At 43.3% G+C, this 21,411-nt stretch overlaps 1 protein-coding gene across 1 annotated transcript; it reads left to right on the forward strand.

Annotated features, from left to right (window-relative positions):
* Positions 1-341: 341 nt before the first annotated feature.
* Positions 342-18,340, forward strand: ttc12 (tetratricopeptide repeat domain 12). Its single transcript, XM_029171213.3, has 21 exons — positions 342-502; positions 936-1,090; positions 1,418-1,439; positions 2,422-2,499; positions 2,606-2,727; positions 6,457-6,516; positions 6,601-6,672; positions 7,047-7,107; positions 7,987-8,175; positions 10,062-10,131; positions 10,933-11,021; positions 11,235-11,403; positions 11,631-11,726; positions 12,331-12,394; positions 12,584-12,718; positions 12,831-12,923; positions 13,199-13,267; positions 13,796-13,897; positions 14,713-14,812; positions 15,031-15,259; positions 15,468-18,340. The coding sequence occupies exons 1-21, from the start codon at positions 451-453 to the stop codon at positions 15,535-15,537; spliced, it is 2,097 nt and encodes a 698-aa protein (XP_029027046.1). The 5' UTR covers positions 342-450; the 3' UTR covers positions 15,538-18,340.
* The last annotated feature ends 3,071 nt before the right edge of the window (positions 18,341-21,411 follow it).

Raw genomic sequence — 21,411 nt, forward strand, 5'->3', positions numbered from 1 at the left:
GAGCACAGCAGTTATTAAGGAGCATGAATCTAGCCTATTTGTGTTACACAATGATAACAATGTAAAAGTGAACACAGAAATTATGTAGCAAGTGATATGCACTGTTAAATAGAAGAGGCGTTCAGGACACACCTGCCACTCCACTGTGCCAGCTGTGTCTTGACCGGTTCCTCTCCTGACAAACGTAAAAATAAATTTTCTTACATATCTTGAGTAAGTTTCATCCGGAAAATTTTGTTTTGCACATGTTCGTACATTTTCCGATCATATCTAAAGCGCATTTAACTAGTAGACATGAGCGTCAAAGATTCAAACGCGGGGATTACGAGCGTCCGTGAAGGCATCCAGTCTCTATGGTAACTCCACGCTGAGACGCCTGTGGGGAAAGTCGGCTATATAACATTAGTAGCTTATGAAACAAAGTTCTGCTTAGCAGAGGACGAAGCCAGTATGGAAAAGCTTGAAGACCTCGATCGCTTTTTGAACAACGTTGACATAATAAGTAAGTAACACGTGCCATGAACATCAGCAATCATTAACATTAACCTCATATCCACGAATATTCTCTGTAGCTAATTGTTAGCGAGTTATTTTAGTTAGCTAGTGCTGCTATAATTAACTATAGTTAATTTGCTAACCCACAATTAATTTGTTGTGGTACATTGTCAAATTATTGTTACTAATTGCTACAGTTGCTACAGTATGTAGTCAAAACTAGCTAAGATGTTATGTCGTCATTAGCCAAGCAGCGACCATTCAATTAATCTGTATTTGGCTGTATATGAAGTGTGTTTTGGCCCTTATAGCATAACTAGGTCACATTGTAATGTGTAGCGTGAAAGCACAATTGTGTAAATAAGAATGTTTTTTAGGCAAAGTATATGGGATGCATCGTACATATTCTGATTATACAATATATCACTATATTATTTCAGCTGAGCTAGTGGGGCATTTAAAATCCCCTGATGTTGAACTCCAGCAAAAGGCAATAAAAGAGGCTGATTGCTACATCGCTGCCTTGGATGAACCCTGCAGGACCAAAGTCAACAAGACTACAATCAACTCGAACCCACCACTCCAGCCTTCCTTGGTAAAGACATGCATGCAAGGTCACCCGCACACAATTGTACTCCTGCTTTTGCACTCTGTCACTCTCAGTCTCGATCATGTTGTCTGTGACCCAGTCTGTCTTTCTCTTGCTGGTTCTGTTCTTTTTGCCCCTTATTGCTGCATGATGCATGCTTTCTATATGTCACTTTATAAGAAAGAGATTGTATTGGCATTTTAATCGAGGTGTGTGATCTAATAGCTAATTACACGGGCATGTTTTCTCTTGTTGTAAATATGTAGTCAGTTATAACAAGGAAGGAGGAGTTTTTGTAAATAATGTTTTAATTATTTCTTTCTTGATTTACAGGGTTCACACAATGAAAATCCAGGTAAGTGGCAATCTCTGAGTGTCCTTTGCATTAATTGATCCTCTGTTCAAGCAGATATTTCCTATGACAAATTAAGGGGAATAGTTCAGATGAGATGAGCCCTTTTCCAACCGCCTGCCTGAACAAATGCAACTGTAAGACATGCAGTTTGCTTCACTTGAGATTTCTGCTGTCTGGAGTGAACAGCAGCAGCCTTAACTTCTAACAAGGTTCCCATGCATCATGGAAAAACAGGATGGAGGCTGCAGACTTGCCTGGAGATTGGTGGCACTATAGTATAAGGAGAGATAGATGGTACAGTATATTGTATGTCCTTGATAGGAAAGTGCCTTCTGAAATTTTCATATTGATAGGGCTATGTTTTGCAATATCTGCCATGAGACCCATTCAGGCACCTGTTCTTTTTTCAGTTCACTTGGCAGAGGTTGGACTCTTCAGCTCTTCACTTGCATATTAAACTGTCAAACTGTCATATTGAGGAGGGCATTGCCATATTACTGGATATAAATTATTGGGCATGACTTATATCTAGTATTGATTTCATTGTATAAGGAATCTAAATTAAAATGTCTCTGTCAATTGATAATTGTTTAGGTCACAAAGGTGTTATATTTCTACAAAAACACCTAGTTTACTTAGTGTCCAGTACATAATTGAGTAAATGTACGACATAAAAACTTTGATAAATAGCAGTAGTTGACTTGGTTTGATTTAGAGCCTTAAATTTGGCATACACTAGAAGAATTATTATACCACAAGTTCCTTTTAGTTTCTCCTTTAATTATATTTATTACATTGACCTTAGAGCGCGTGTCTTAAGAAGCACATTTAAGCACTAAAGAGGGATATATATATATATATATATATATATATATATATATATATATATATATATATATATATATATATATATATATATATATTTTTTTTTTTTTTTTTTCTGAACTCATTCCAAGCATTTATTTTTTTTCATTCTTACAAGAGCATTTCATGACAACCATGGAGAAAGATGCTGAAGAAAGGAGAGTGAGGAGGATTGCTAAAGAGAAAAAGGCTGTTGGTCTGTGATGTTTTGTTCCCTTTGGAGCCAAATAGCTTGTTGCATTTTGCGCCTTGTTGAACTGGCACAATGCATTTAAAATGTTCTTCTGTTTGTGTTACTGTAGCACTTAAAGACAAGGGGAATGAGGCTTATGCTCAAGAAGACTATGAAACAGCTGTGAAGTATTACAGTGATGGTTTGGCAGAGCTACGGGACATGCAGACATTATACACAAACCGTGCACAAGTGAATATCTTTTTCTTATGTTTCCTGTGTCTGTCTTTTAAATGTTTTAGAACAAAAACACACATTGTAGGAAAGTCTAATCCTGTGAATTCATCTCTTTTTTTATTCTTTATTATGCCAATAATAAATTACAGTTGTTTAAAAACACCTCCCTGAACCGCTGCCTTACCGTGGTGGAGGAGTTTGTGTGCCCGAATGACCCCGGGAGCTATGTTGTCGGGGGCTAAATGCCCCTGGTAGGGTCTCCCAAGGCAAACAGGTCCTGGGCGACGGGCCAGACTAAGAGCGGTTCACAACCCCCCTATGAAAGACAAACCACCAAGGCCAGAGACGTCGCCCGGTATGGCGCAGCCGGGGCCCCACCCTGGAGCCAGGCCCGGGGTTGGGGCTCGTATGCGAGCGCCTGGTGGCCGGGCCTATTCCCACGGGGCCCGGCCGGGCACAGCCCGAAAGAGCGACGTGGGGCCGTCCTCAAGTGGACCCACCATCCGCGGGAGGAACCGTAGGGGGCCGGTGCAGAGTGGATTGGGCGGCAGTCGAAGGCGGGAGCCTGGGCGCCCCAATCCCTGGATAACCAATCTGGTTATTGGGACATGGAATGTCACGTCACTGGGGGGAAAGGAGCCTGAGCTTGTGCAGGAGGTCGAGCGGTACCGGCTAGAAATAGTCGGGCTCACCTCCACACACAGCCTGGGCTCTGGAACCCAACTCCTTGAGAGGGGCTGGACCCTTTTCTACTCTGGAGTTGCCTGCGGTGAGAGGCGGCGGGCTGGTGTGGGCTTGCTCATAGCTCCCCAGCTTAGTCGCCATGTGTTGGAGTTTTCCCCGGTGGACGAGAGGGTCGCTTCCCTGCGCCTTCGGGTGGGGGATAGGTCACTCACCGTCATTCGTGCTTACAGGCCGAATGGCAGTGTGGAGTACCCGGCCTTCTTGGGGTCCCTGGAGGGAGTGTTGGAAAGCGCTCCAACTGGGGACCCCATCGTTCTTCTGGGAGATTTCAATGCCCACGTAGGTAACGACAGTGATACCTGGAGAGGCGTGATTGGGAGGAACGGCCTCCCTGATCTGAACCCGAATGGTGTTATGTTATTTGACTTCTGTGCTAGGCACAGTTTGGCCATTACTAACACCATGTTCGAACATAACGGTGTCCATCAGTGCACATGGCACCAGGACACCCTAGGCCGGAGGTCGATGATAGACTTTGTAGTCGTTTCACCTGACCTTCGGCCATATGTTTTGGATACTCGGGTGAAGAGAGGGGCTGAGCTGTCAACTGATCACCACCTGGTGGTGAGTAGGATCCGCTGGCAGAGAAGGAGGCTGGAACGACTTGGCAGGCCCAAATGTATTGTGAGGGTCTGTTGGGAACGCCTGGCTGAACCCTCTGTCAGACGGACCTTTAACTCACACCTCCGGGAGAGCTTCGACCAGATTCCGAGGGAGGTGGGAGACATAGAGTCCGAGTGGACCATGTTCTCCGTCTCCATTGTCAACGCGGCCGTTCGGAGCTGTGGACGCAGGGTCTCCGGTGCCTGTCGTGGTGGTAATCCCCGAACCCGGTGGTGGACGCCGGAGGTAAGGGACGCCATCAAGCTGAAGAAGGAGTCCTACCAGGTATGGTTGACCTGTAGGACTCCTGAGGCAGCTGATGGGTACCGGCAGGCCAAGCGTGCTGCAGCCCGTGCCGTTGCGGAGGCAAAAACTCGGGCTTGGGAGGAGTTCGGGGAGGCCATGGAGGAGGACTGTCGCTCGGCCTCAAAGAGATTCTGGCAAACCGTCCGGCGCCTCAGGAGGGGGAAGCAGTTCTTTACCAACTCTGTTTTCAGTGGAGGTGGGGAGCTGTTGACCTCAACTGGGGATGTTATCGGACGGTGGAAGGAGTACTTTGAGGATCTCCTCAACCCCTCCGACATGCCTTCTGCTGAGGAAGCAGAGGCAGGGGACTCAGAGGCGGACTCGCCCATCACCCAGGCTGAGGTCACCGAGGTAGTTAGTAAGCTCCTCGGTGGCAGAGCAGCGGGGGTGGATGAGATCCGTCCTGAGTACCTCAAGTCTCTGGATGTTGTGGGGCTGTCTTGGGTGACACGCCTCTGCAACATCGCGTGGAGGAGGGGGACAGTTCCTCTGGACTGGACAACCGGGGTGGTTGTCCCTCTTTACAAAAAGGGGGACAGGAGAGTGTGTTCCAACTATAGGGGGATCACACTTCTCAGCCTCCCTGGGAAAGTCTATGCCAGGGTACTGGAGAGGAGAATTCGGCCGATAGTCGAACCTCGGATACAGGAGGAACAATGTGGTTTTCGGCCTGGTCGTGGAACGCTGGACCAGCTTTATACCCTCAGCAGGGTGCTTGAGGGTTTGTGGGAGTTTGCCCAACCAGTCTACATGTGCTTTGTGGATCTGGAGAAGGCATTCGACCGCGTCCCTCGTGACATCCTGTGGGGGGTGCTCCGGGAGTATGGAGTCCAGGGCCCTTTGCTAAGGGCTGTTCGGTCTCTGTACAACCGGAGCAGGAGCTTGGTTCGCATTGCCAGCAATAAGTCAGACCTGTTCCCGGTGCATGTTGGACTTCGGCAGGGCTGCCCTTTGTCACCGGTTCTGTTCATTATTTTTATGGACAGAATTTCTAGGCGCAGCCAGGGGCCGGAGGGGGTCTGGTTTGGGGACCACAGGATTGCATCTCTGCTTTTTGCAGATGATGTTGTCCTGTTGGCTTCATCAGGCCAGGACCTCCAGCGTGCGCTGGTGCGGTTTGCAGCTGAGTGTGAAGCGGCTGGGATGAGAATCAGTTCCTCCAAATCTGAGGCCATGGTTCTCGACCGGAAAAAGGTGGTTTGCTCTCTCCAGGTTGGAGAAGAGTTCCTGCCTCAAGTGGAGGAGTTTAAGTATCTTGGGGTCTTGTTCACGAGTGAGGGAAGGAGGGAGCGTGAGTTTGACAGACGGATCGGTACGGCGGCTGCAGTAATGCGGTCGGTGTATCGGTCCGTCGTGGTGAAGAGGGAGCTGAGCCGAAAGGCAAAGCTCTCAATTTACCGGTCAATCTACGTTCCTACCCTCACCTATGGTCATGAGCTTTGGGTCATGACCGAAAGGGCAAGGTCAAGGATACAAGCGGCTGAAATGAGCTTCCTCCGCAGGGTGGCTGGGCGCTCCCTTAGAGATAAGGTGAGGAGCTCTGTCACCCGGGAGGAGCTCGGAGTAGAGTCGCTGCTCCTCCACATCGAGAGGAGCCAGCTGAGGTGGCTCGGGCATCTAGTTCGGATGCCTCCTGGACGCCTCCCTGGGGAGGTGTTCCGGGCATGTCCCACCGGTAGGAGGCCCCGAGGAAGACCTAGGACTCGCTGGAGAGACTACGTCTCTCGGCTGGCCTGGGAACGTCTTGGGGTCCCACCGGAAGAGCTGGAGGAAGTGTCCAGGGAGAGGGAAGTCTGGAACTCTCTGCTTAGACTGCTGCCCCCGCGACCCGGCCCCGGATAAGCGGATGAAAATGGATGGATGGATGGATGGATAAAAACACTGATTTGTGGCCTCTACTCACTGTAATGTTTGTACTGTAACAGCAAAACCTCAAGGCCAATTCATAGTTCACAAAGCTCAGTTGAAAATGACTGAAAGCATATTAGCGACTCAGAATGCTGCCCTAGTTTATTTTTGGAAAGAGTGGTTGAGATGTTTTTTGTGCGGAGTTACTACACTGTACCTGTCCCATGTTTGTAATCCATTCAGGCCTACATAAAGCTGAAAAAGTACGAGGAGGCCATAGCTGACTGTGAATGGGCTCTGAAGGTAAGGCCTAGTGCTGGTCAACAGAAAAATAGTAAAGATCATTTGAAGATGTGCTGCTGATCACATTCTTTCTTTCTCTCTCAGTGTAATGATAGATGCATAAAGGCTTATGTACACATGGGCAAAGCATATTTGATATTGAAGAAATATGATGAGGTGAGCATAAGTGCTTATCGGGTGTGATTATAGCTATTCACACCTGCCTTTTGTACACCTTTCTTGTTCTTCTTACAAAAAGTATTCTAACCAGCAGAAAGAAAAATTGTATGACTGCAACAGGTTAAAAGGGATATTTGTATACGCTATAAAAGTAGCATACAAAGTAATCAGTGTTTTACAACAATCCATTGCCTTGACACCTTGTACCTATCTCAAAAACAATTTTTGAAAAATGCATCATACTTTTTCATATCCCACACCTTTGTATTTATACTGTATATTGTACAAAGATATTGATTTCTATTGTGTGTAAGAGACACATTCAGTGGCTGTACCATATAATATGTTACAAATGAAACCTTCTTTTTCAGGCTAGAAACTGCTTTAAAAACATAATGGAAATTGAACCTGGGAAGGAGAAAATGGCGAAAGGTAACTACAGTCTTTGTGAGATTGGTTTAGAAAGCTTAAAGTTTTGTATGTGTCAACTTTTGTATTGACATCTTAGGTGTCGTGCGTCATTTTACTCTCTCACACGATTCAGTTTTAATAATATTACAGTACATAAAGCATAAGAAGGCTGTACTGTAAATGGTAAATACAGACTGCAGGGAGTAAAAGTGCTGGGATAATTGTTGTCTGGCTTTAGTTCCATTATGGGGCTTCTTCTGTTTTCCCTCTTTGTTTTTTGTGTTATCCAGGCAAAGGCAATGTGAGGCAACACAAAAGTCTAGTCTAGGTACATTTCTGATATACACTTGCAAATGAAGGCACAATTGATTCGAATGGAACAAACACAGTATTTTTTCTGTTTTTCAGTCAGTTGGACTGAGTGACCACAAAGCTAGACATTAGAGAGGTTTTTACTGTCATTATCATGGCCTTTGTGACCCCTCACACACTGACTATCACCAGGCAGCATCTTCTCTAATGCAATTATTCCTTATTGCAGTTATAAAGTTGACCTACAACAAACAAACCTTGATCTAACTTGGTTTTCTTAGCAGTGAAATTGTGTTTAGTGCTATAGATTTTAATTAAAAAATACCTTGAAAAGAAGTTTCTTATAGAACCTGTCCATCCTTTGCTTTGTGGCTATGACATCACCTTTTACTGTGATTTACAGAAATTGTGATTTTTATTGTAGGTCATAAAACTTGCCATTACGTTTACGTATCATCTGAAATCTGCCTATAATTTACATGTATTCAGACCAACAGGCAAGGGTCAGGTACTGTAGAATAACGTTGTTTTCTGTTATGGTCCAATTTCTCTGCTTCCCTCTTTTACCCTTTTTCTTTCTCGATTCAGAATACCTGATCCAGGTGGATTTGGAAGAAGACAGAGAAACTCAGGAGATGAATGCCAGGAAGACGTTTGAAAAAGGGGAAGGGAACTCCACAACAGTACCTCTACTGCTGGAGAAGCTTTCAAGTCCTGGTCAGATGCCTTTATTTTACTGTGGAGGACTGGAAATCCTTTCACACACCATTACTGACTGTGAGTGTCCTTCTAGGTTTGCACAATTGCTTTAGTTTGTTGGTTTGTTTCTGTAAGTAAATAAGTGCTCTGCATCAGCTCAAGATAACCTGCAACAAACACGTTTTTATCAGTTGTTCTTTAGTGGAAGATGTGCAGCTCAGCACCATCCATCACCAAATTCCTTGCTCCATTTGCTTGTCACAGTGAGCAAATTTTCAATCTAGACTATAAAAGCAGTGTGAAAGAGCAAAATGTCAGTGCTACCTCATAGGTCACTTTGTGGAAGGAGGTAATACATTGTATTTTATTGCACCATGTGCCACAATGAAACCACATTTAAAGTGTTTCATAAAGTGGATGTTTTATTTGATCTGTGATCTCATCATTTCAACTTGCAGAATTAGACATTCCCAAAGCCTGTCAATGCTGATGTAATGTGCTCGCTGAATTGCAGAGTTGGCTTTTCTAAGCCAGAAATTCCATTAGTTAGCTGAAGTACGGCATAATGACTATTTATACGTTAGAAAGTGTAAAGTACATGCTTTGCAGGCAATGTTAGCAGTATTTGCTGTCAAAAGGTAGATATAGCAGGGGTGTGTTGGGATGGCAGAAACCACTGTTACAACCTGATGGACCTGTCTGGGTGCAATTTAATGAAACACCCGTGATAGCAGGTCTCCCTTCCATAAGCTTGGTGGCACTCAGCCCCTGTCAGTAAATGAACGGTGGTACCTGTCTATGAGCTCTGTAGATTGCTGACAGTGTAGCAGAGGTTCTCTAGATGGACAGGGATTATTAGTACTGTATACAGTATATGCAGTTTATATATATGTATTCACAATAAATATTTAGGGATCAAAGGCATGTTTTGTCACAGAGCTTATTTTCTACAGTAATGCAAAATCCAGGGAGATGCTAAAAACTAGAGAAGTCTTTAATAATTCAGATAAAAAGTTTAGTTAAACCTGCGTGAAAAGTGGGGCAGGCAGCAGTTCCTCTTTACCAGCTTGTCCACCTCTCATCTGTCAGCTGTGGATATTTTTGCGAATGTTTTTGACCCAAGAAATGACTTTGACTCAGCTCTCCTTTTTTAACACCGGCCACGAGCAGCATAAATGATGATATAAATGATAGTCAGTGGCGATGGTCCCCTGAAGAGTAGTCGTTTTTTAAAGTACTTCTGACATGTTACAACCCTTTGCCTTTCACACAGCGTACTGGTAACACAGTGGAAAGGCTGAATGGATTTATGGATGGAATGACTGTGAACATTTTTGTCCACAACCAAAAAGCTTTACCGTGCACTGCACCATATCGTAATGTTAAATGTTTATTTTTTATTTATTAAGACATTCAATGGCCCCCACAGAATAGCATAAATGAACCCTTCTTTCTTTCTCTTCTATCGTTTGCATCGGGGTTTTTTTAGGTACTCTCAAAGACATTGTAAAGACAATCCTAAATGCTCCCTGAAATGTCTTGAAACTCACAAAAGTAAAAATACATTTATATATTCTGGAAAATAACAAATGAAAATTGGCCATTGGTTTTCAACAGAAGCATTTTGAAGAAACAAGTGGATGAAGGTCAGACCATCTGACAATCCATTCAGTGGTACAAAATAAAAGAATATCAACAGAGCTGACAATTGTTCTCCCCTAAAGCTCTGCTTTCTCCTCTTTCTGTACACAGAACATCACCCATCCCTTACTTTACTCTCTCAGTTTGTTTTATTTATTGCTTTCTGACTCACTGTCCCTTGACAGTACACCGGTCAATAAGGCAAGCCCAACTAAAATGTGACCATGTGTTTCTCTAAAACCTTGAGACTAACTGGTGATGATACTATTTACAGTGTGGCCTTTTTAAAGTCCTGTACGGTATCTGCTGTTCTCTTTTAACAGGTACAGGCCAGACCCTTTTCAGGCTAAACAATGGCTTTAGTATCATCAGCACCAATGACACAGTGAGGAGGTAAGGAGACCAGAGGGAGAGGTGGCTGTCAGCCCTCGGAGGGGCTTTGACAGATGGATCCAGAGAAAGGATACACAGAGACAATGATGGCTTAAACTACAGAGATTATTGTCCGCCCTCTGTCCCTTTGGTTGTTCATGTGATAGCCCAAAGAGGAAACCGTGATCACGCTGGAGATTGAAGTGGATGCTGAAACGAGCAAAGGCCCTGTGTTTTGTCCCAGAAAGAGGGTGTGTTTAGCACAAGATACAAATTATGACTCCCTCATGTCAGATCAGTAGGGTTATTATTAACTTGTCTCATACTTTCCATCTAGTCCATTGTTAGCACTGTCATTATTCAAGTTGTCTGAGAAGAAATTACAGTCTGAGCTTGATGAAAATAGCCAGGGATACTTCTGTTAAGCCCCACACCAACTGAAAGCTACAGCTTGTGAATGGAGTATCAGAGAAGGCCAGTGTGATTATAATCTGAAGAGGCATTATCATAGAGAAAACCTCAAATAAGTTCCTCTTTTATTGCAAAGTGCTTCAGGTAGGAGAGCGACTAATATCACTACAAAAAGGGTCAAACTTTATATATACTGTACAGTAAAATCAAGCTTCAGCTGGCAAAAGGCACAGCACAGAACAGAAATGTGACACGGTAGATCTCCTATCAGTGCTGTCTACCTGGTCTTACCATAAGCTCAGGAACACAGAGTGAATACTTAGCATTTGGATACAAACAACTGATTAGTACAAGATGTTCTTTATATGAAAAAACTCAAGGGGACTAAAAACAAAGTTTGTTTTTTCACAGTTGTCTGTTGCAGAAATCTGAGGATCCAAGCAGCCAGGAGTTATGTTTGTCTGTCCTGAAGTTATGGACAGTTATTTGTTGCAGTAATGGTATGTGGATCATTTACAACAACTTCAGTTTCTAAATAGCGATTTAACTTCATCAGCTGAAAGGAATAAACATTAAATAGATTCATTTATTTTATTCATTCATCTAACTAAAAATATGTCATCTCTTGTGAATTGTTATTACAAACAAACCATGTAATTTCCATCAAAACTCTTTTTTTTTTTTTTCACCTGCCCCCCTCGCTGTGCTTTCAGACGAAAACCAAAAGCTGCTGATGCGATGTCCAGTCTTCAGACACGCCATTGTTCGCCTGGTAACGTCAGAACATGTTGCGGTACAGAAGGAATGCTTAACGCTGCTGTCTCTGTACTCACAGACGCCACACGGCAGATGTTTGGCAACTGACAACCTGGATGTTCACATGTAAGTTCTTTATTGAACAGTAATTAACTCGTTAGAAGAGGCACAATGCCAAAATGAATACCGTGAAATCAGAAAACAAGATCACATCTCTTTAATTTTTTACACATTTGTTTAAAGTGCATTTCAAATGAGTGGAATTACTTTATCAAGTTTGGCTTTATTACTTTTTATTCATTTTAGTACTTTCTCTCATTCTTTGTCACTCTGCGTGTATACTGGACCTTAAGATTAGTGCGGAACCTCATAACGTCCATTTCAAAGATCGAGCAACTACAGGAGAACTCAGCAGGCAAGATCCTGGAGACTTTTGCAGGAGAAAAGAGGTACTAATACAGTGCCAAAACAAATGTCCTTAAACCATTTTCACGTTTCTGGAAAAGGAGATACATACAGTACAGTAATTTTAGATGATTAATGATTCAGACTAATTAACAAGATAAGATCACATGTGTGTATTAGAAACACTTCTGGAAAGGTCCTCTGTGACATAGGAAGTGTGGCATATTTTAATAAATCAGCAAGTGCTACCTAAGTGTTAATGTCACTTGATGGCAAAAGGCCATTCTCAACCTGTTTCCCTCTCTGATGGCTCATGAAAATAGACATGAAAGGACAACCCTGGCTGTCGAGCACAGCATGAAATAAGTCAAGGTGTCAAACAGTGAACTGGGAGAGCTTTTTCTATGTCACAGTGAGAGTTTCTCAACAAAAATGTGCTATATCCTAAATTTACAACACTTCACTCCATCAGAGTTTAACTTTCAGTGCTAAATATGTATAACTTAAAATAAGCTGTTCAAAACAAATTTCAAACATTTTAAATCTTAAACATTTCTCTTAAGCAGTAGCACTTACAGTATTTTCATGAAAGCATGCAACATTCTTTCATAAACAATATGTTAAAATGTGTTTTTTTTCCTTACACAGATTTTGCATTCAGTTAAGAAAAGAGCTGACAGACACAGTCACTGTGCCATTTACAACAGTAATGGTAAGATAAGTGTTTTGTGTTTGTGTGTGTGTGTGTGTGTGTGTTTGTGTGTGTGTGTGTGTGTGTGTGTGTGTGTGTGTTTGTGTGTGTGTGTGTGTGTGTGTGTGTGTGTGTGTGTGTGTGTGTGTGTGTGTGTGTGTGTGTGTGTGTGTGTGTATATCTGAACCAACATCTGTTTCTGATTTTCAGGGTAATATCAGTAAGTCCAATCAGCATCTCCTTCCACCACTGATATCAGCTATTGGCCATCTGGCTCGGGATGATGTCATCCTCCACACTCTTGCTCATGATCCAGGGTGCTGGGATGCCTTTCTGGAAGCTGTGGTTAGTACGATTGCATGCTATTTTGAATGAATGGAGAAATACAAATTGCTGACATATGTGCGCTCACTGTATGAACTTTGTTCATATTCTAACCTGTGGGTTGTCATTGCAGAAGCATTGCATTTCTAATGAATACAAAGACATTCTCTACCCCATGCTCGGCTTGATCATCATCCTTTCTTCCATAACCACTTCTGTCATCAGGGTAAGGAAGGAGATGTGTGGCCCTGATTACCTAAACTATGGATTTTCACTCAACTACAGTACATCATTAAAAGTACCGTCTCCCGCTGTACACTTGAACCAGTTTTTTTTCACATGCACTATGGTCTCAGTTCCTAAAAAAATGTTGTGTAAAACCTGCCTATTTCTTCTTGTTTACTGTATTATTTGATAGATGGCGATTATATTTCTGAGACAAGGTCTAGCTGAATTATAGTTCAGGGTTTTGCCAATCTGTCTGTCCATGCCTGTTTGTAGGAGCATGCTGTCTCACTGTGTGACTGTTGTCTGAGCCTGCTGAAGGATAGTGATGGAAGAGTTATAACAGTGAGTAAAACTGCTACTGGTACTACTATCTACAGTAGCATTATGCTACAGTATGATCTAAAGCGATGTCTGCTGACAAATGAAAGTTGTGTATTAGCCCAAGGTTTTCCTTTGTGCCCCTAAAACAAAGCCTACACCTACAGTCTGTGACCTTTTAAAGCTGATTTATTCTTAGCCATGAACCTCTCATGTAGTTTGTCCTCACTCCACTAAATCTTACTCAGACCACTTTTCGCATAACTACAGCATATTGTCACTTTCACAGTAAGCTTTATTCTTAGTCTTGTTTGCACCTTCAGATTTTCTGAATTTGGTTCTAGCTTCCACTGTTTCCTACCATTCTGTATCATTCTCTTTGTCTCCAGTAGGAGACTTTGTTGTCTTTTCTCTTTACTAACGTTCTTTCCATATCTCTTGATTCTATGCTATGGCAACTGATTCTTTGCTGTTTCCTTCTTGTTCTACTTTTCTTTGTTTTCTACAGTATTTTCCCTGTTTCTAATACCAGTATTTCTGCCTGTCCTTCAGAGAGCCACAGGCGTGCTGAGCACTGTCCTCCCGCAGTCCTCCGAGGCTGTTAGGCGTGCTATTCAGGGGGATGTTGTCCAAACCATGCGTCGGTTGCTGAAGGTACTGTATAACTTTGACATACCACAGTTTGTGAATATAAATAACACTTTTGTATTATACTTTTACACTATTTTATTTCCCTGCCGCCTGTTTTGTTGGCTTTCTAAATTCTAAAAAGTCAAATGTCATCTACATAAGACACTTTGTATTTGGAGCTGGAGAGAACAGATCTCCACATCGATATTTTCCACAAAGACCGCATAATCATTGTCCATGTCCGCGTTAGCACTGTAAGGAGGGGCCGTGGTCTGTCTGTCTGCCTGTCCAGTCGCTGCATGCTGAATCTGGTGTAAAACAGGATTCTTTTAAAACATTTTATCAGCTGTTCTCACAGCCTACATGCATGTACTGTGTTTTGTGCTACAGGTGCCACAAATAATGAAAAACTAAACAGTTTTCACAAACTTAGTCCTTTTGTAAACTGCCACATTACATTTAAAATGAAACACTCAATGATGTGAAAGAGTCAATACTTTCAGCTTTAAATGAGGTGCTCTGACATTAACTATTCAGGAATAACAGCCATTCTTTTATAAACAAATCCATTTCAAGGAGCACGGCAATTATTATTAATCATTCATTATCATTGTAACACAAAACCAAACTGAAAGAAACCATTTCCTCACAGGGATAAACATATATCAAAATCAAAACTATTATTCTACTATAATCCTGAACCCTATGAATAACAATAACAAAACATAAACAACGGATCGAGTTTCACACAACATGGTATACGGTTGTCAACACGGTGGAGTTTTACAGCCACATGTGCTACTTTTTAACATGTTGCTGTTATTTTTGTCTCCTCCCAGGGAACAGGGCAAACTGCCACTAAGTATGCCATTAAGACTCTGACAGTGTGCACCGCTGCCAGTCATTTGGCACGAGAGGAGCTGGTGAAGTCTGATAAAAGTGAGAAATGACTGGCATGTTAGCATAACCTTTACTAGCTCCTCTATTAGTCCATGAATAAAAATTGAGGGTTGACCTAATATGCAAATCAAGTGCTTGTGTGTGTGTGGGTACAGTTTTTTGTTGTTTCGTATTCATGTGATTGAGTGCAGTGGTGGTTCTCATGTTTGGTATTACATTATGCTCCTTATCCGCTGTTCCTTTATCATTCTTCACAGAACTGTCCATTTTACGTCGCTTGCTGAGCTCCGGCTGTGATGAAACGGTGTCAGGAAACGCAGCCCTGTGCTTGGCTCACTGCCTACAGCTGGAGGGAACTGCAAGCAACCTGCTGGGAACTGATATTGTGCTGCTGCTGCTGCGCCGCGCTGCAGGGGATGCGGAGAGGACAGCTGTGCAGCGAAACGCGGCGATTGCTCTGGGGAAGCTGTGTCAATCTGAGCCCAGGTGCCCCCTCACACCACGCTATGAACCACCTGCTGTTGATTACAGTGCACAAACTAATCTGAAGGAGCATTGATAGACTAGTTTAATATTATAATCACCGCACTTATTACATTCTGGGCATGGGGTAATTGGATAAATATGCTTTTTCATGGTAATAGCTATAACTGCTGTATAGAACCACATTAAAATGACTTCTCTTAATTTCCAGACACATGAAGAAACTTAGGGAACTGCATGGAATTGAGATTCTGCACTCCTGTTTGAAGCTCATCGCCTGACCCTCGTGACAATGACACGTTTCAGCATAGTTGTCTGTTGTATGCTTAGTGGCAATACAATGTCGGTACTAATAGACGTTTTTCTCTTTGTAGCTCAGTAATTACTATTCCAGCATTTTTCAGAAGTATGTTGTTTGGTAGGGAAGTTAGAGTTAAGTCTGTTCATTTAATTCATTTGGATAAAATTCTGCTTCTAATTACCTAATCTACATAAAGCCATAAACATCAGCACCAGTATTGGCTTCTTTTCTATTGCCTATGTGAATTTTTAATGGATACTGAATACAAGTAACAAGAAACCACTGAAAAGTTCACTTCTACAAATTTGTTTGCGACAGAGCTGTAGCTCCAGCTAAAACAACTCTATCTCACATTAATATCCCATTCTTCTAAGTTAGATGTCCTAAAGGACATTTTATTTTGTGCTGGCCTTTCACATTTTCCTCATTTAGAGCCTTTCCAGAGAGCAGGGCTGAGTTTGAACTCGGCCATCTGCATGTCTCCGCGCTCACTCCTCGAATGTTGAACCAACCTTCGCGTGAAGGTCAGAGCAATAACTTGGCTAGCTTACCCACTGTGATGTCTTATAGGCTTGTAAAGTCCCAGACGTTATAAACTATTGCTCCCAGCCAAAAAACAGCCTCCTTTGTCCTTTGGTCTGATGAGGCTCTGATGCTTCTGCTTCTGTCAATGTGTCAATGACATCCACAAGGTACAGTACTGCATCCATCTTACAGTATTATACTGTGAGTTCCTATAGTAATATATACTGTATATATTATACTATATATGTTAAATGCAATATTTATAGACAACAATGGCCTGCCCTCATCTCCCCACTGTACCCCACCTCCCTTTTCCAATACATTGTGAAGTGCAACTGGCCTCTGGCAAACCCATCCACAGCAAAGTTATCGCACATTCTTTTTAAGTTTTATCTAGTTAGAAGTAATTTCAAGCACAGTGTGTGAGTGGTGTCGTTTGCTGCCGGGCACATTGATGGCACAAAATTCTGAGCTTGGTCTGCCCGTCTGCTGCATGTCCCCTGCAGAGAGGCGTGGTTTATGTGCTTCCCACAGTCACTGTCTATGTCACAGCTTTACTAGAGCAGCAAAACTACAATTACTATTAAAGATTTACTTATTAACTGGTAGTGAACTCAGATTGTACTTGTGCAGGGAGAGACCAGTGTAACAGTACAGTACATTACATGCAAAAATACAAACCTTGGTGATATTTGAAGCCAATTATATTTGGTGTTTTAGCAGTTTTTAAAGATGTGAAAAAAAGGTTAATGGGAACATCATGCGCTTAAAAGACAGAAACTTATGCTAGAGTATTAATTCAAATAGCTCAGTTCAATTAAGAAATAAATGCATCCTTTACAACTATACAGCGCATGTACAAAAAGGAAATGTAATCCATGAAAACTAATGAAGACAAAAGCTCCTTGTACAGGATGATGCTCTGATAACACCTGATACCTTCTGCTCAGTGGGACTAAGCTGCTATAAGAACAGGTTTTTCACATGGACCTGGGGTACAGTATTATAAACAGGACTCAAGAGAAATGAGGAGCGTTTATTCTGTCACACTGGGACTTGTCCTGCTTACTGGTATGTGCTCTTTTGTTGTGTTGCTCATTTGTGTCACTGCTACTAAATATTTGTGTCAGAAAAGTATACATTGTGACTTGTGTTTACATTTTACATTTACTATTTAGCTGGTTACACCTACATTTTCAGTTCATTCAACAGTTCTGCCTCGTTGCCAGACATACTACAATATGTTGTGTAATTAGTGTATGATGTAAAAACCCTGCTACAAACAGCAGTGTCAACGTGGATTAATCTGTTCACCTCCCACGCTGTCTGATCATTTATTCTGTGCACTTGACACCAATGTTTTCATTCCTGTTCTTGTTTATCATATAAATTAATAACGAGACCTGAATTAAGTGTTTGAATAAACATTAGTGCATCTAAATCAGAAAGCAAATATCGATCACAGTCCAAGCTAATGTGTCCACATTTTTTCTGTTTGGACACTCAGAACATTCAGCGGTTTATTGTGAGTTCTGCTGCAGCTTTGAGCAAATTTATATTTTGAGGCATAAGAAGGTGAAGATGATCACTATTACTGAACCTGTCAGATAATGTATGGTACACAGATCTCACGATGCGCCAATCTATGATCTATGCCAAGCAAAAATTGAACGCTGAACTATACATCAGCTCCAGAGCTCACTAGGGCCCGTTGACAGAAAGGCATAAATCCATCCGTAATGTTCCCTGATCATAGTGTGACTATTACGAAGTTCTGCAGACGGCGGAAATGAATCATTTTAACTGCATTGTCATTGCAAGGATGTGTCCTTGGACACATTGGAGACAATATGTGGTATTATTATTATTATTAAATGGACCCATTAATCAAAATATTCCTCATATCACCTCCAGTGTTTAAAACCTGAATAGGTTTTCTTAATTATAGAGACATAAACTTAAGCCAAGTCCAAAAAGTCAGTCAATCTTTGTGTATTGTTGTTGACTATAATAATGTGATAATATATATGATTCATTGCAGTCAGCATGAGGGTGAATGGAACTGAATCAATATTTTGTATTGTAGGTTTGACCTGTTAATCATGAGAACGGAGAACTCCTGCTGGTGTTAAATCTAAATGGCTCTACTTCAATACTGTCGGCACACAATGGCTGTTATTTTGACCTTGGTTAATACAGTATGTCTTAAATGTAGACATTGATGTAATATTGGCATAATAATTCTGTGAATTGATGAATGTAGTTCATTCAATCTTGCAACAAACAATGTTAACACCACTTTAATCACTTTAAATTGCTGAAATAAGCTTCAATCAATTACTCATTTAAAAAACTCTTTAAATGTAGTGCCAAGTGACAGCACATCATTGATCCACGACTCTAAAATATCTTATGAAATATTTTTCTACATGGTGGTTTGCAGCAAGGACGGACTTTGGCAACGAAACCTGAGTGACGTGTTGTTTTCTTTTTCTTTGTAGTCAGGGCAGAAAAAGATTCCCAAGGTTATCACACAGAACAAACAAAAGGCTCAACTGTCACAAAGGATCGCATTTGGAGAAAGGAGAACACGATTGGTCATGGCACCGAAGCGCCGCCAACACAAAACGCGTATCGACACGTGGCGGCAGTCGCTGCCAAGATTCCAGAGGAGGCCTCGCCCGCCACCAGTCCGACGCCGCGTCGGGAGAGAATACAAACGACAGAGGCGGTGACTGTGACCGCCTCGCCGCGCAAACAGCCGCCGAAGCTGCTCCCGGCGCAGAAAGGCAGGCCAACAGCTACCAGGGCTCACGCACAGGCAGAGATGCCGCTGATCCCTAATAACGAGAGGACCCTCCTCTCTGCTGCTCAAGCTGCATTTGAATCAATGATGAATAACACCTCTGAGCCAGGAGTCAATTTATCCACAGATGCAGTGAAATCCTCTCTTTGGCTCCACTCACCGCATGTTAACAGAAGTCAGAGTGGCAGCGACTCTATTCCTCTCGCATCTGCTGACAGAGGGCTTCCAGTCCTATCTGCATCTCATCCCCATGTAATTGATAACTTGGCGGCGCTGCCGCATGACAACGCTGACAAACAAGCTCAAGGCAAGGATGAAAAGGAGATTTCAACCCCGAAAAGGAACAAGTCTCCGCCTGCCACAGTGCAATCCATTATCCACCAGCCCGCGCTTTCACCTACTGTCTCCTCCAGCTCTCTTAGTGAGGGGCTCACGTCCGATTTCCAGGAGTTTACGGCCTCATATCAGGGTCTACGTGCAAAATCAGGCAGAAAACAAGAAGAAACCCTGACCGTTACCGAAATGAAACCGGAGAGAAACAGGGAACAAGAGACATCTGTAAAACAAGTGAGCACCGTGCCCCCACATTTGAAATCGCATCCTAGTCTCACAGCAAACTTCAAAACCACATTTCTTCTTCACCGACCTTTGGAGGTCAGCGGCGGGTCAGTGAGTAACACACCTGTCATCGCTGCAGCCGCCCTCAGCTCTCAGAAAAGTGTTTTCCACCGCGGCGGTGATCACAGCGCTGCATCACAACCAACCGCGCGAATGAGCTTGATTGAAGCTCATAGGACAGCAGTAGCCTTTAGCTTCGGCGAGCCGACCACTTCTGCAGTCAAAGACCCTGAGTCTCACTCTCTGACAGGAGGAGCTGCGTCTTTGATCTCCGCATTGAGGAGCCAAACGCCTGCTAAACCAAGCGCTCACACCAAAGAGCTCACGCTGACTTTCTTACCAAAGGATGCTGCCATCCAGTTTACATCCGCAGCCACAAAGACGCAGGACTCGCCCACATTTACCACTTTAAACAGCATTGTTCAACAGCCCAGTGTTTATCCCTCAGGCCCTGCGGAAAAAACAACGATGGAAGAACCACAATTTCCAACCTTTACAACCCCAGAAAGCGACGCGCCTGTGACACTCCTCTCAGGATCAAGACAGGAGCCAGATGATGTCGCATCCATGTTGACACTAACCCCGGTATTAAGAAAGTCATCCTCTGGGAGATTGACAATGCATAGATTTTCTGAGGCTCAGTCAAAAATCACTCAGGAGAAAACTTTAGATGTGACAACACCCCCGTTTTTTGCACGACACAACACAGGTTTAGGCAGAGAGTCGCAAATAGTCCACAATCTGAAGCTGGGAGATAAGAGCGAGCGGGTTTGGAATTTAGCTACAGAAGATCAGGACGTTATCGAGCACGGGGAGGGAATGACAGACAGCAGAGAGAGGCAGGAGTCACAGAGTGAGGAGGATAATGAGTCAAGGAACAGGACAGAGGAATTATTCAACTTGGACAAGTTAGAAAGAGGAAGTGAGGACAGGGAGAGGCAGAACATAGAAGAGGATGCTGAAAGAAAAGACACCACTATGATAAACACTGGAAACCTCACAGGAAACCATTCTGCTGCTGCTGCTGCTGCTGCTGCTGCTGCAAACCCGGGAGGGTGTTTGACAAAAGGAGGAGCAGACGCCAGACGAGAGGAAACAGCAACAGAGAAAGACCTTCTACATAACGGGAAAATTGGGAGAGAGGATGTGACAAATGTTCCCCCAGGGGCTAATACTGATTCTGAGGAACTTAACAGAGACAAAGGGCACACTGTTATAAACTCTTCTCCCTGCCACGGTTTGATTAAACGGTTGGAGGCCACGGAGCAAAAGGGCATTTATCTGGCTGGAAACACGGCACGGAACGTGGAAATGAAAAATAAGGCATTTTCCTACAAAGTGACAAGCAATCACGCGCAACTAGCCTCAAGTCTGAGATCAAGACCGACGGCCCGGTTCGACGCCCGTCCGCCCCCCCACGGGGCTGTGATTGCAAAGCCCGGAGACACGTCTGCACTCACTGCGAGCGCTCAGAACAAAGTTCCTCAAGATACTTTCTCCGTCGCCACCGTCCACAAAACGGTCCCAAAACGCGCGTCAGGAGCCGGGGCTTTAAAGCTCGTTGATGCGTGGGAGCCAACGGAACCGGCTGATCCGGTGCCAAACAGTTTCAGTAATATGACGTCGCTCGCAGCTGGGTTCCTGAAAGCTCAGCCCCACATTACGGTGAATAGTTCTGCTCTCAGCTCATCAATCATTCACAGCATCTCGAATCATAGGCGTGAATTCAGGTTGCCGGTCTCTGAGTCAGATTCACTCATACAGGCCATGAATGGACTAGAGCATATATATGAATCTAGAGTCAAGGAGCCTTTAACCTCTAACTTGACTCACGATGTAAATGCATCTACGTCCGTGAACCCTGCTGCGCCTCAGCACATGTACAGCGCCTCATCCACCCGGCCA

This window comes from Betta splendens, chromosome 13 (genome assembly GCF_900634795.4).
Source record: "Betta splendens chromosome 13, fBetSpl5.4, whole genome shotgun sequence".
NCBI lineage: Eukaryota > Metazoa > Chordata > Actinopteri > Anabantiformes > Osphronemidae > Betta > Betta splendens.

Bases quoted from the DNA above. Each gene is read 5' to 3' on its own strand.
- ttc12 (XM_029171213.3), top strand. From the start codon at position 451: ATGGAAAAGCTTGAAGACCTCGATCGCTTTTTGAACAACGTTGACATA. The intron at 1,091-1,417 runs GTAAAGACATGC...CTTGATTTACAG, and splicing joins CACCACTCCAGCCTTCCTTG to GGTTCACACAATGAAAATCC. The intron at 13,898-14,712 runs GTACTGTATAAC...GTCTCCTCCCAG, and splicing joins CCATGCGTCGGTTGCTGAAG to GGAACAGGGCAAACTGCCAC.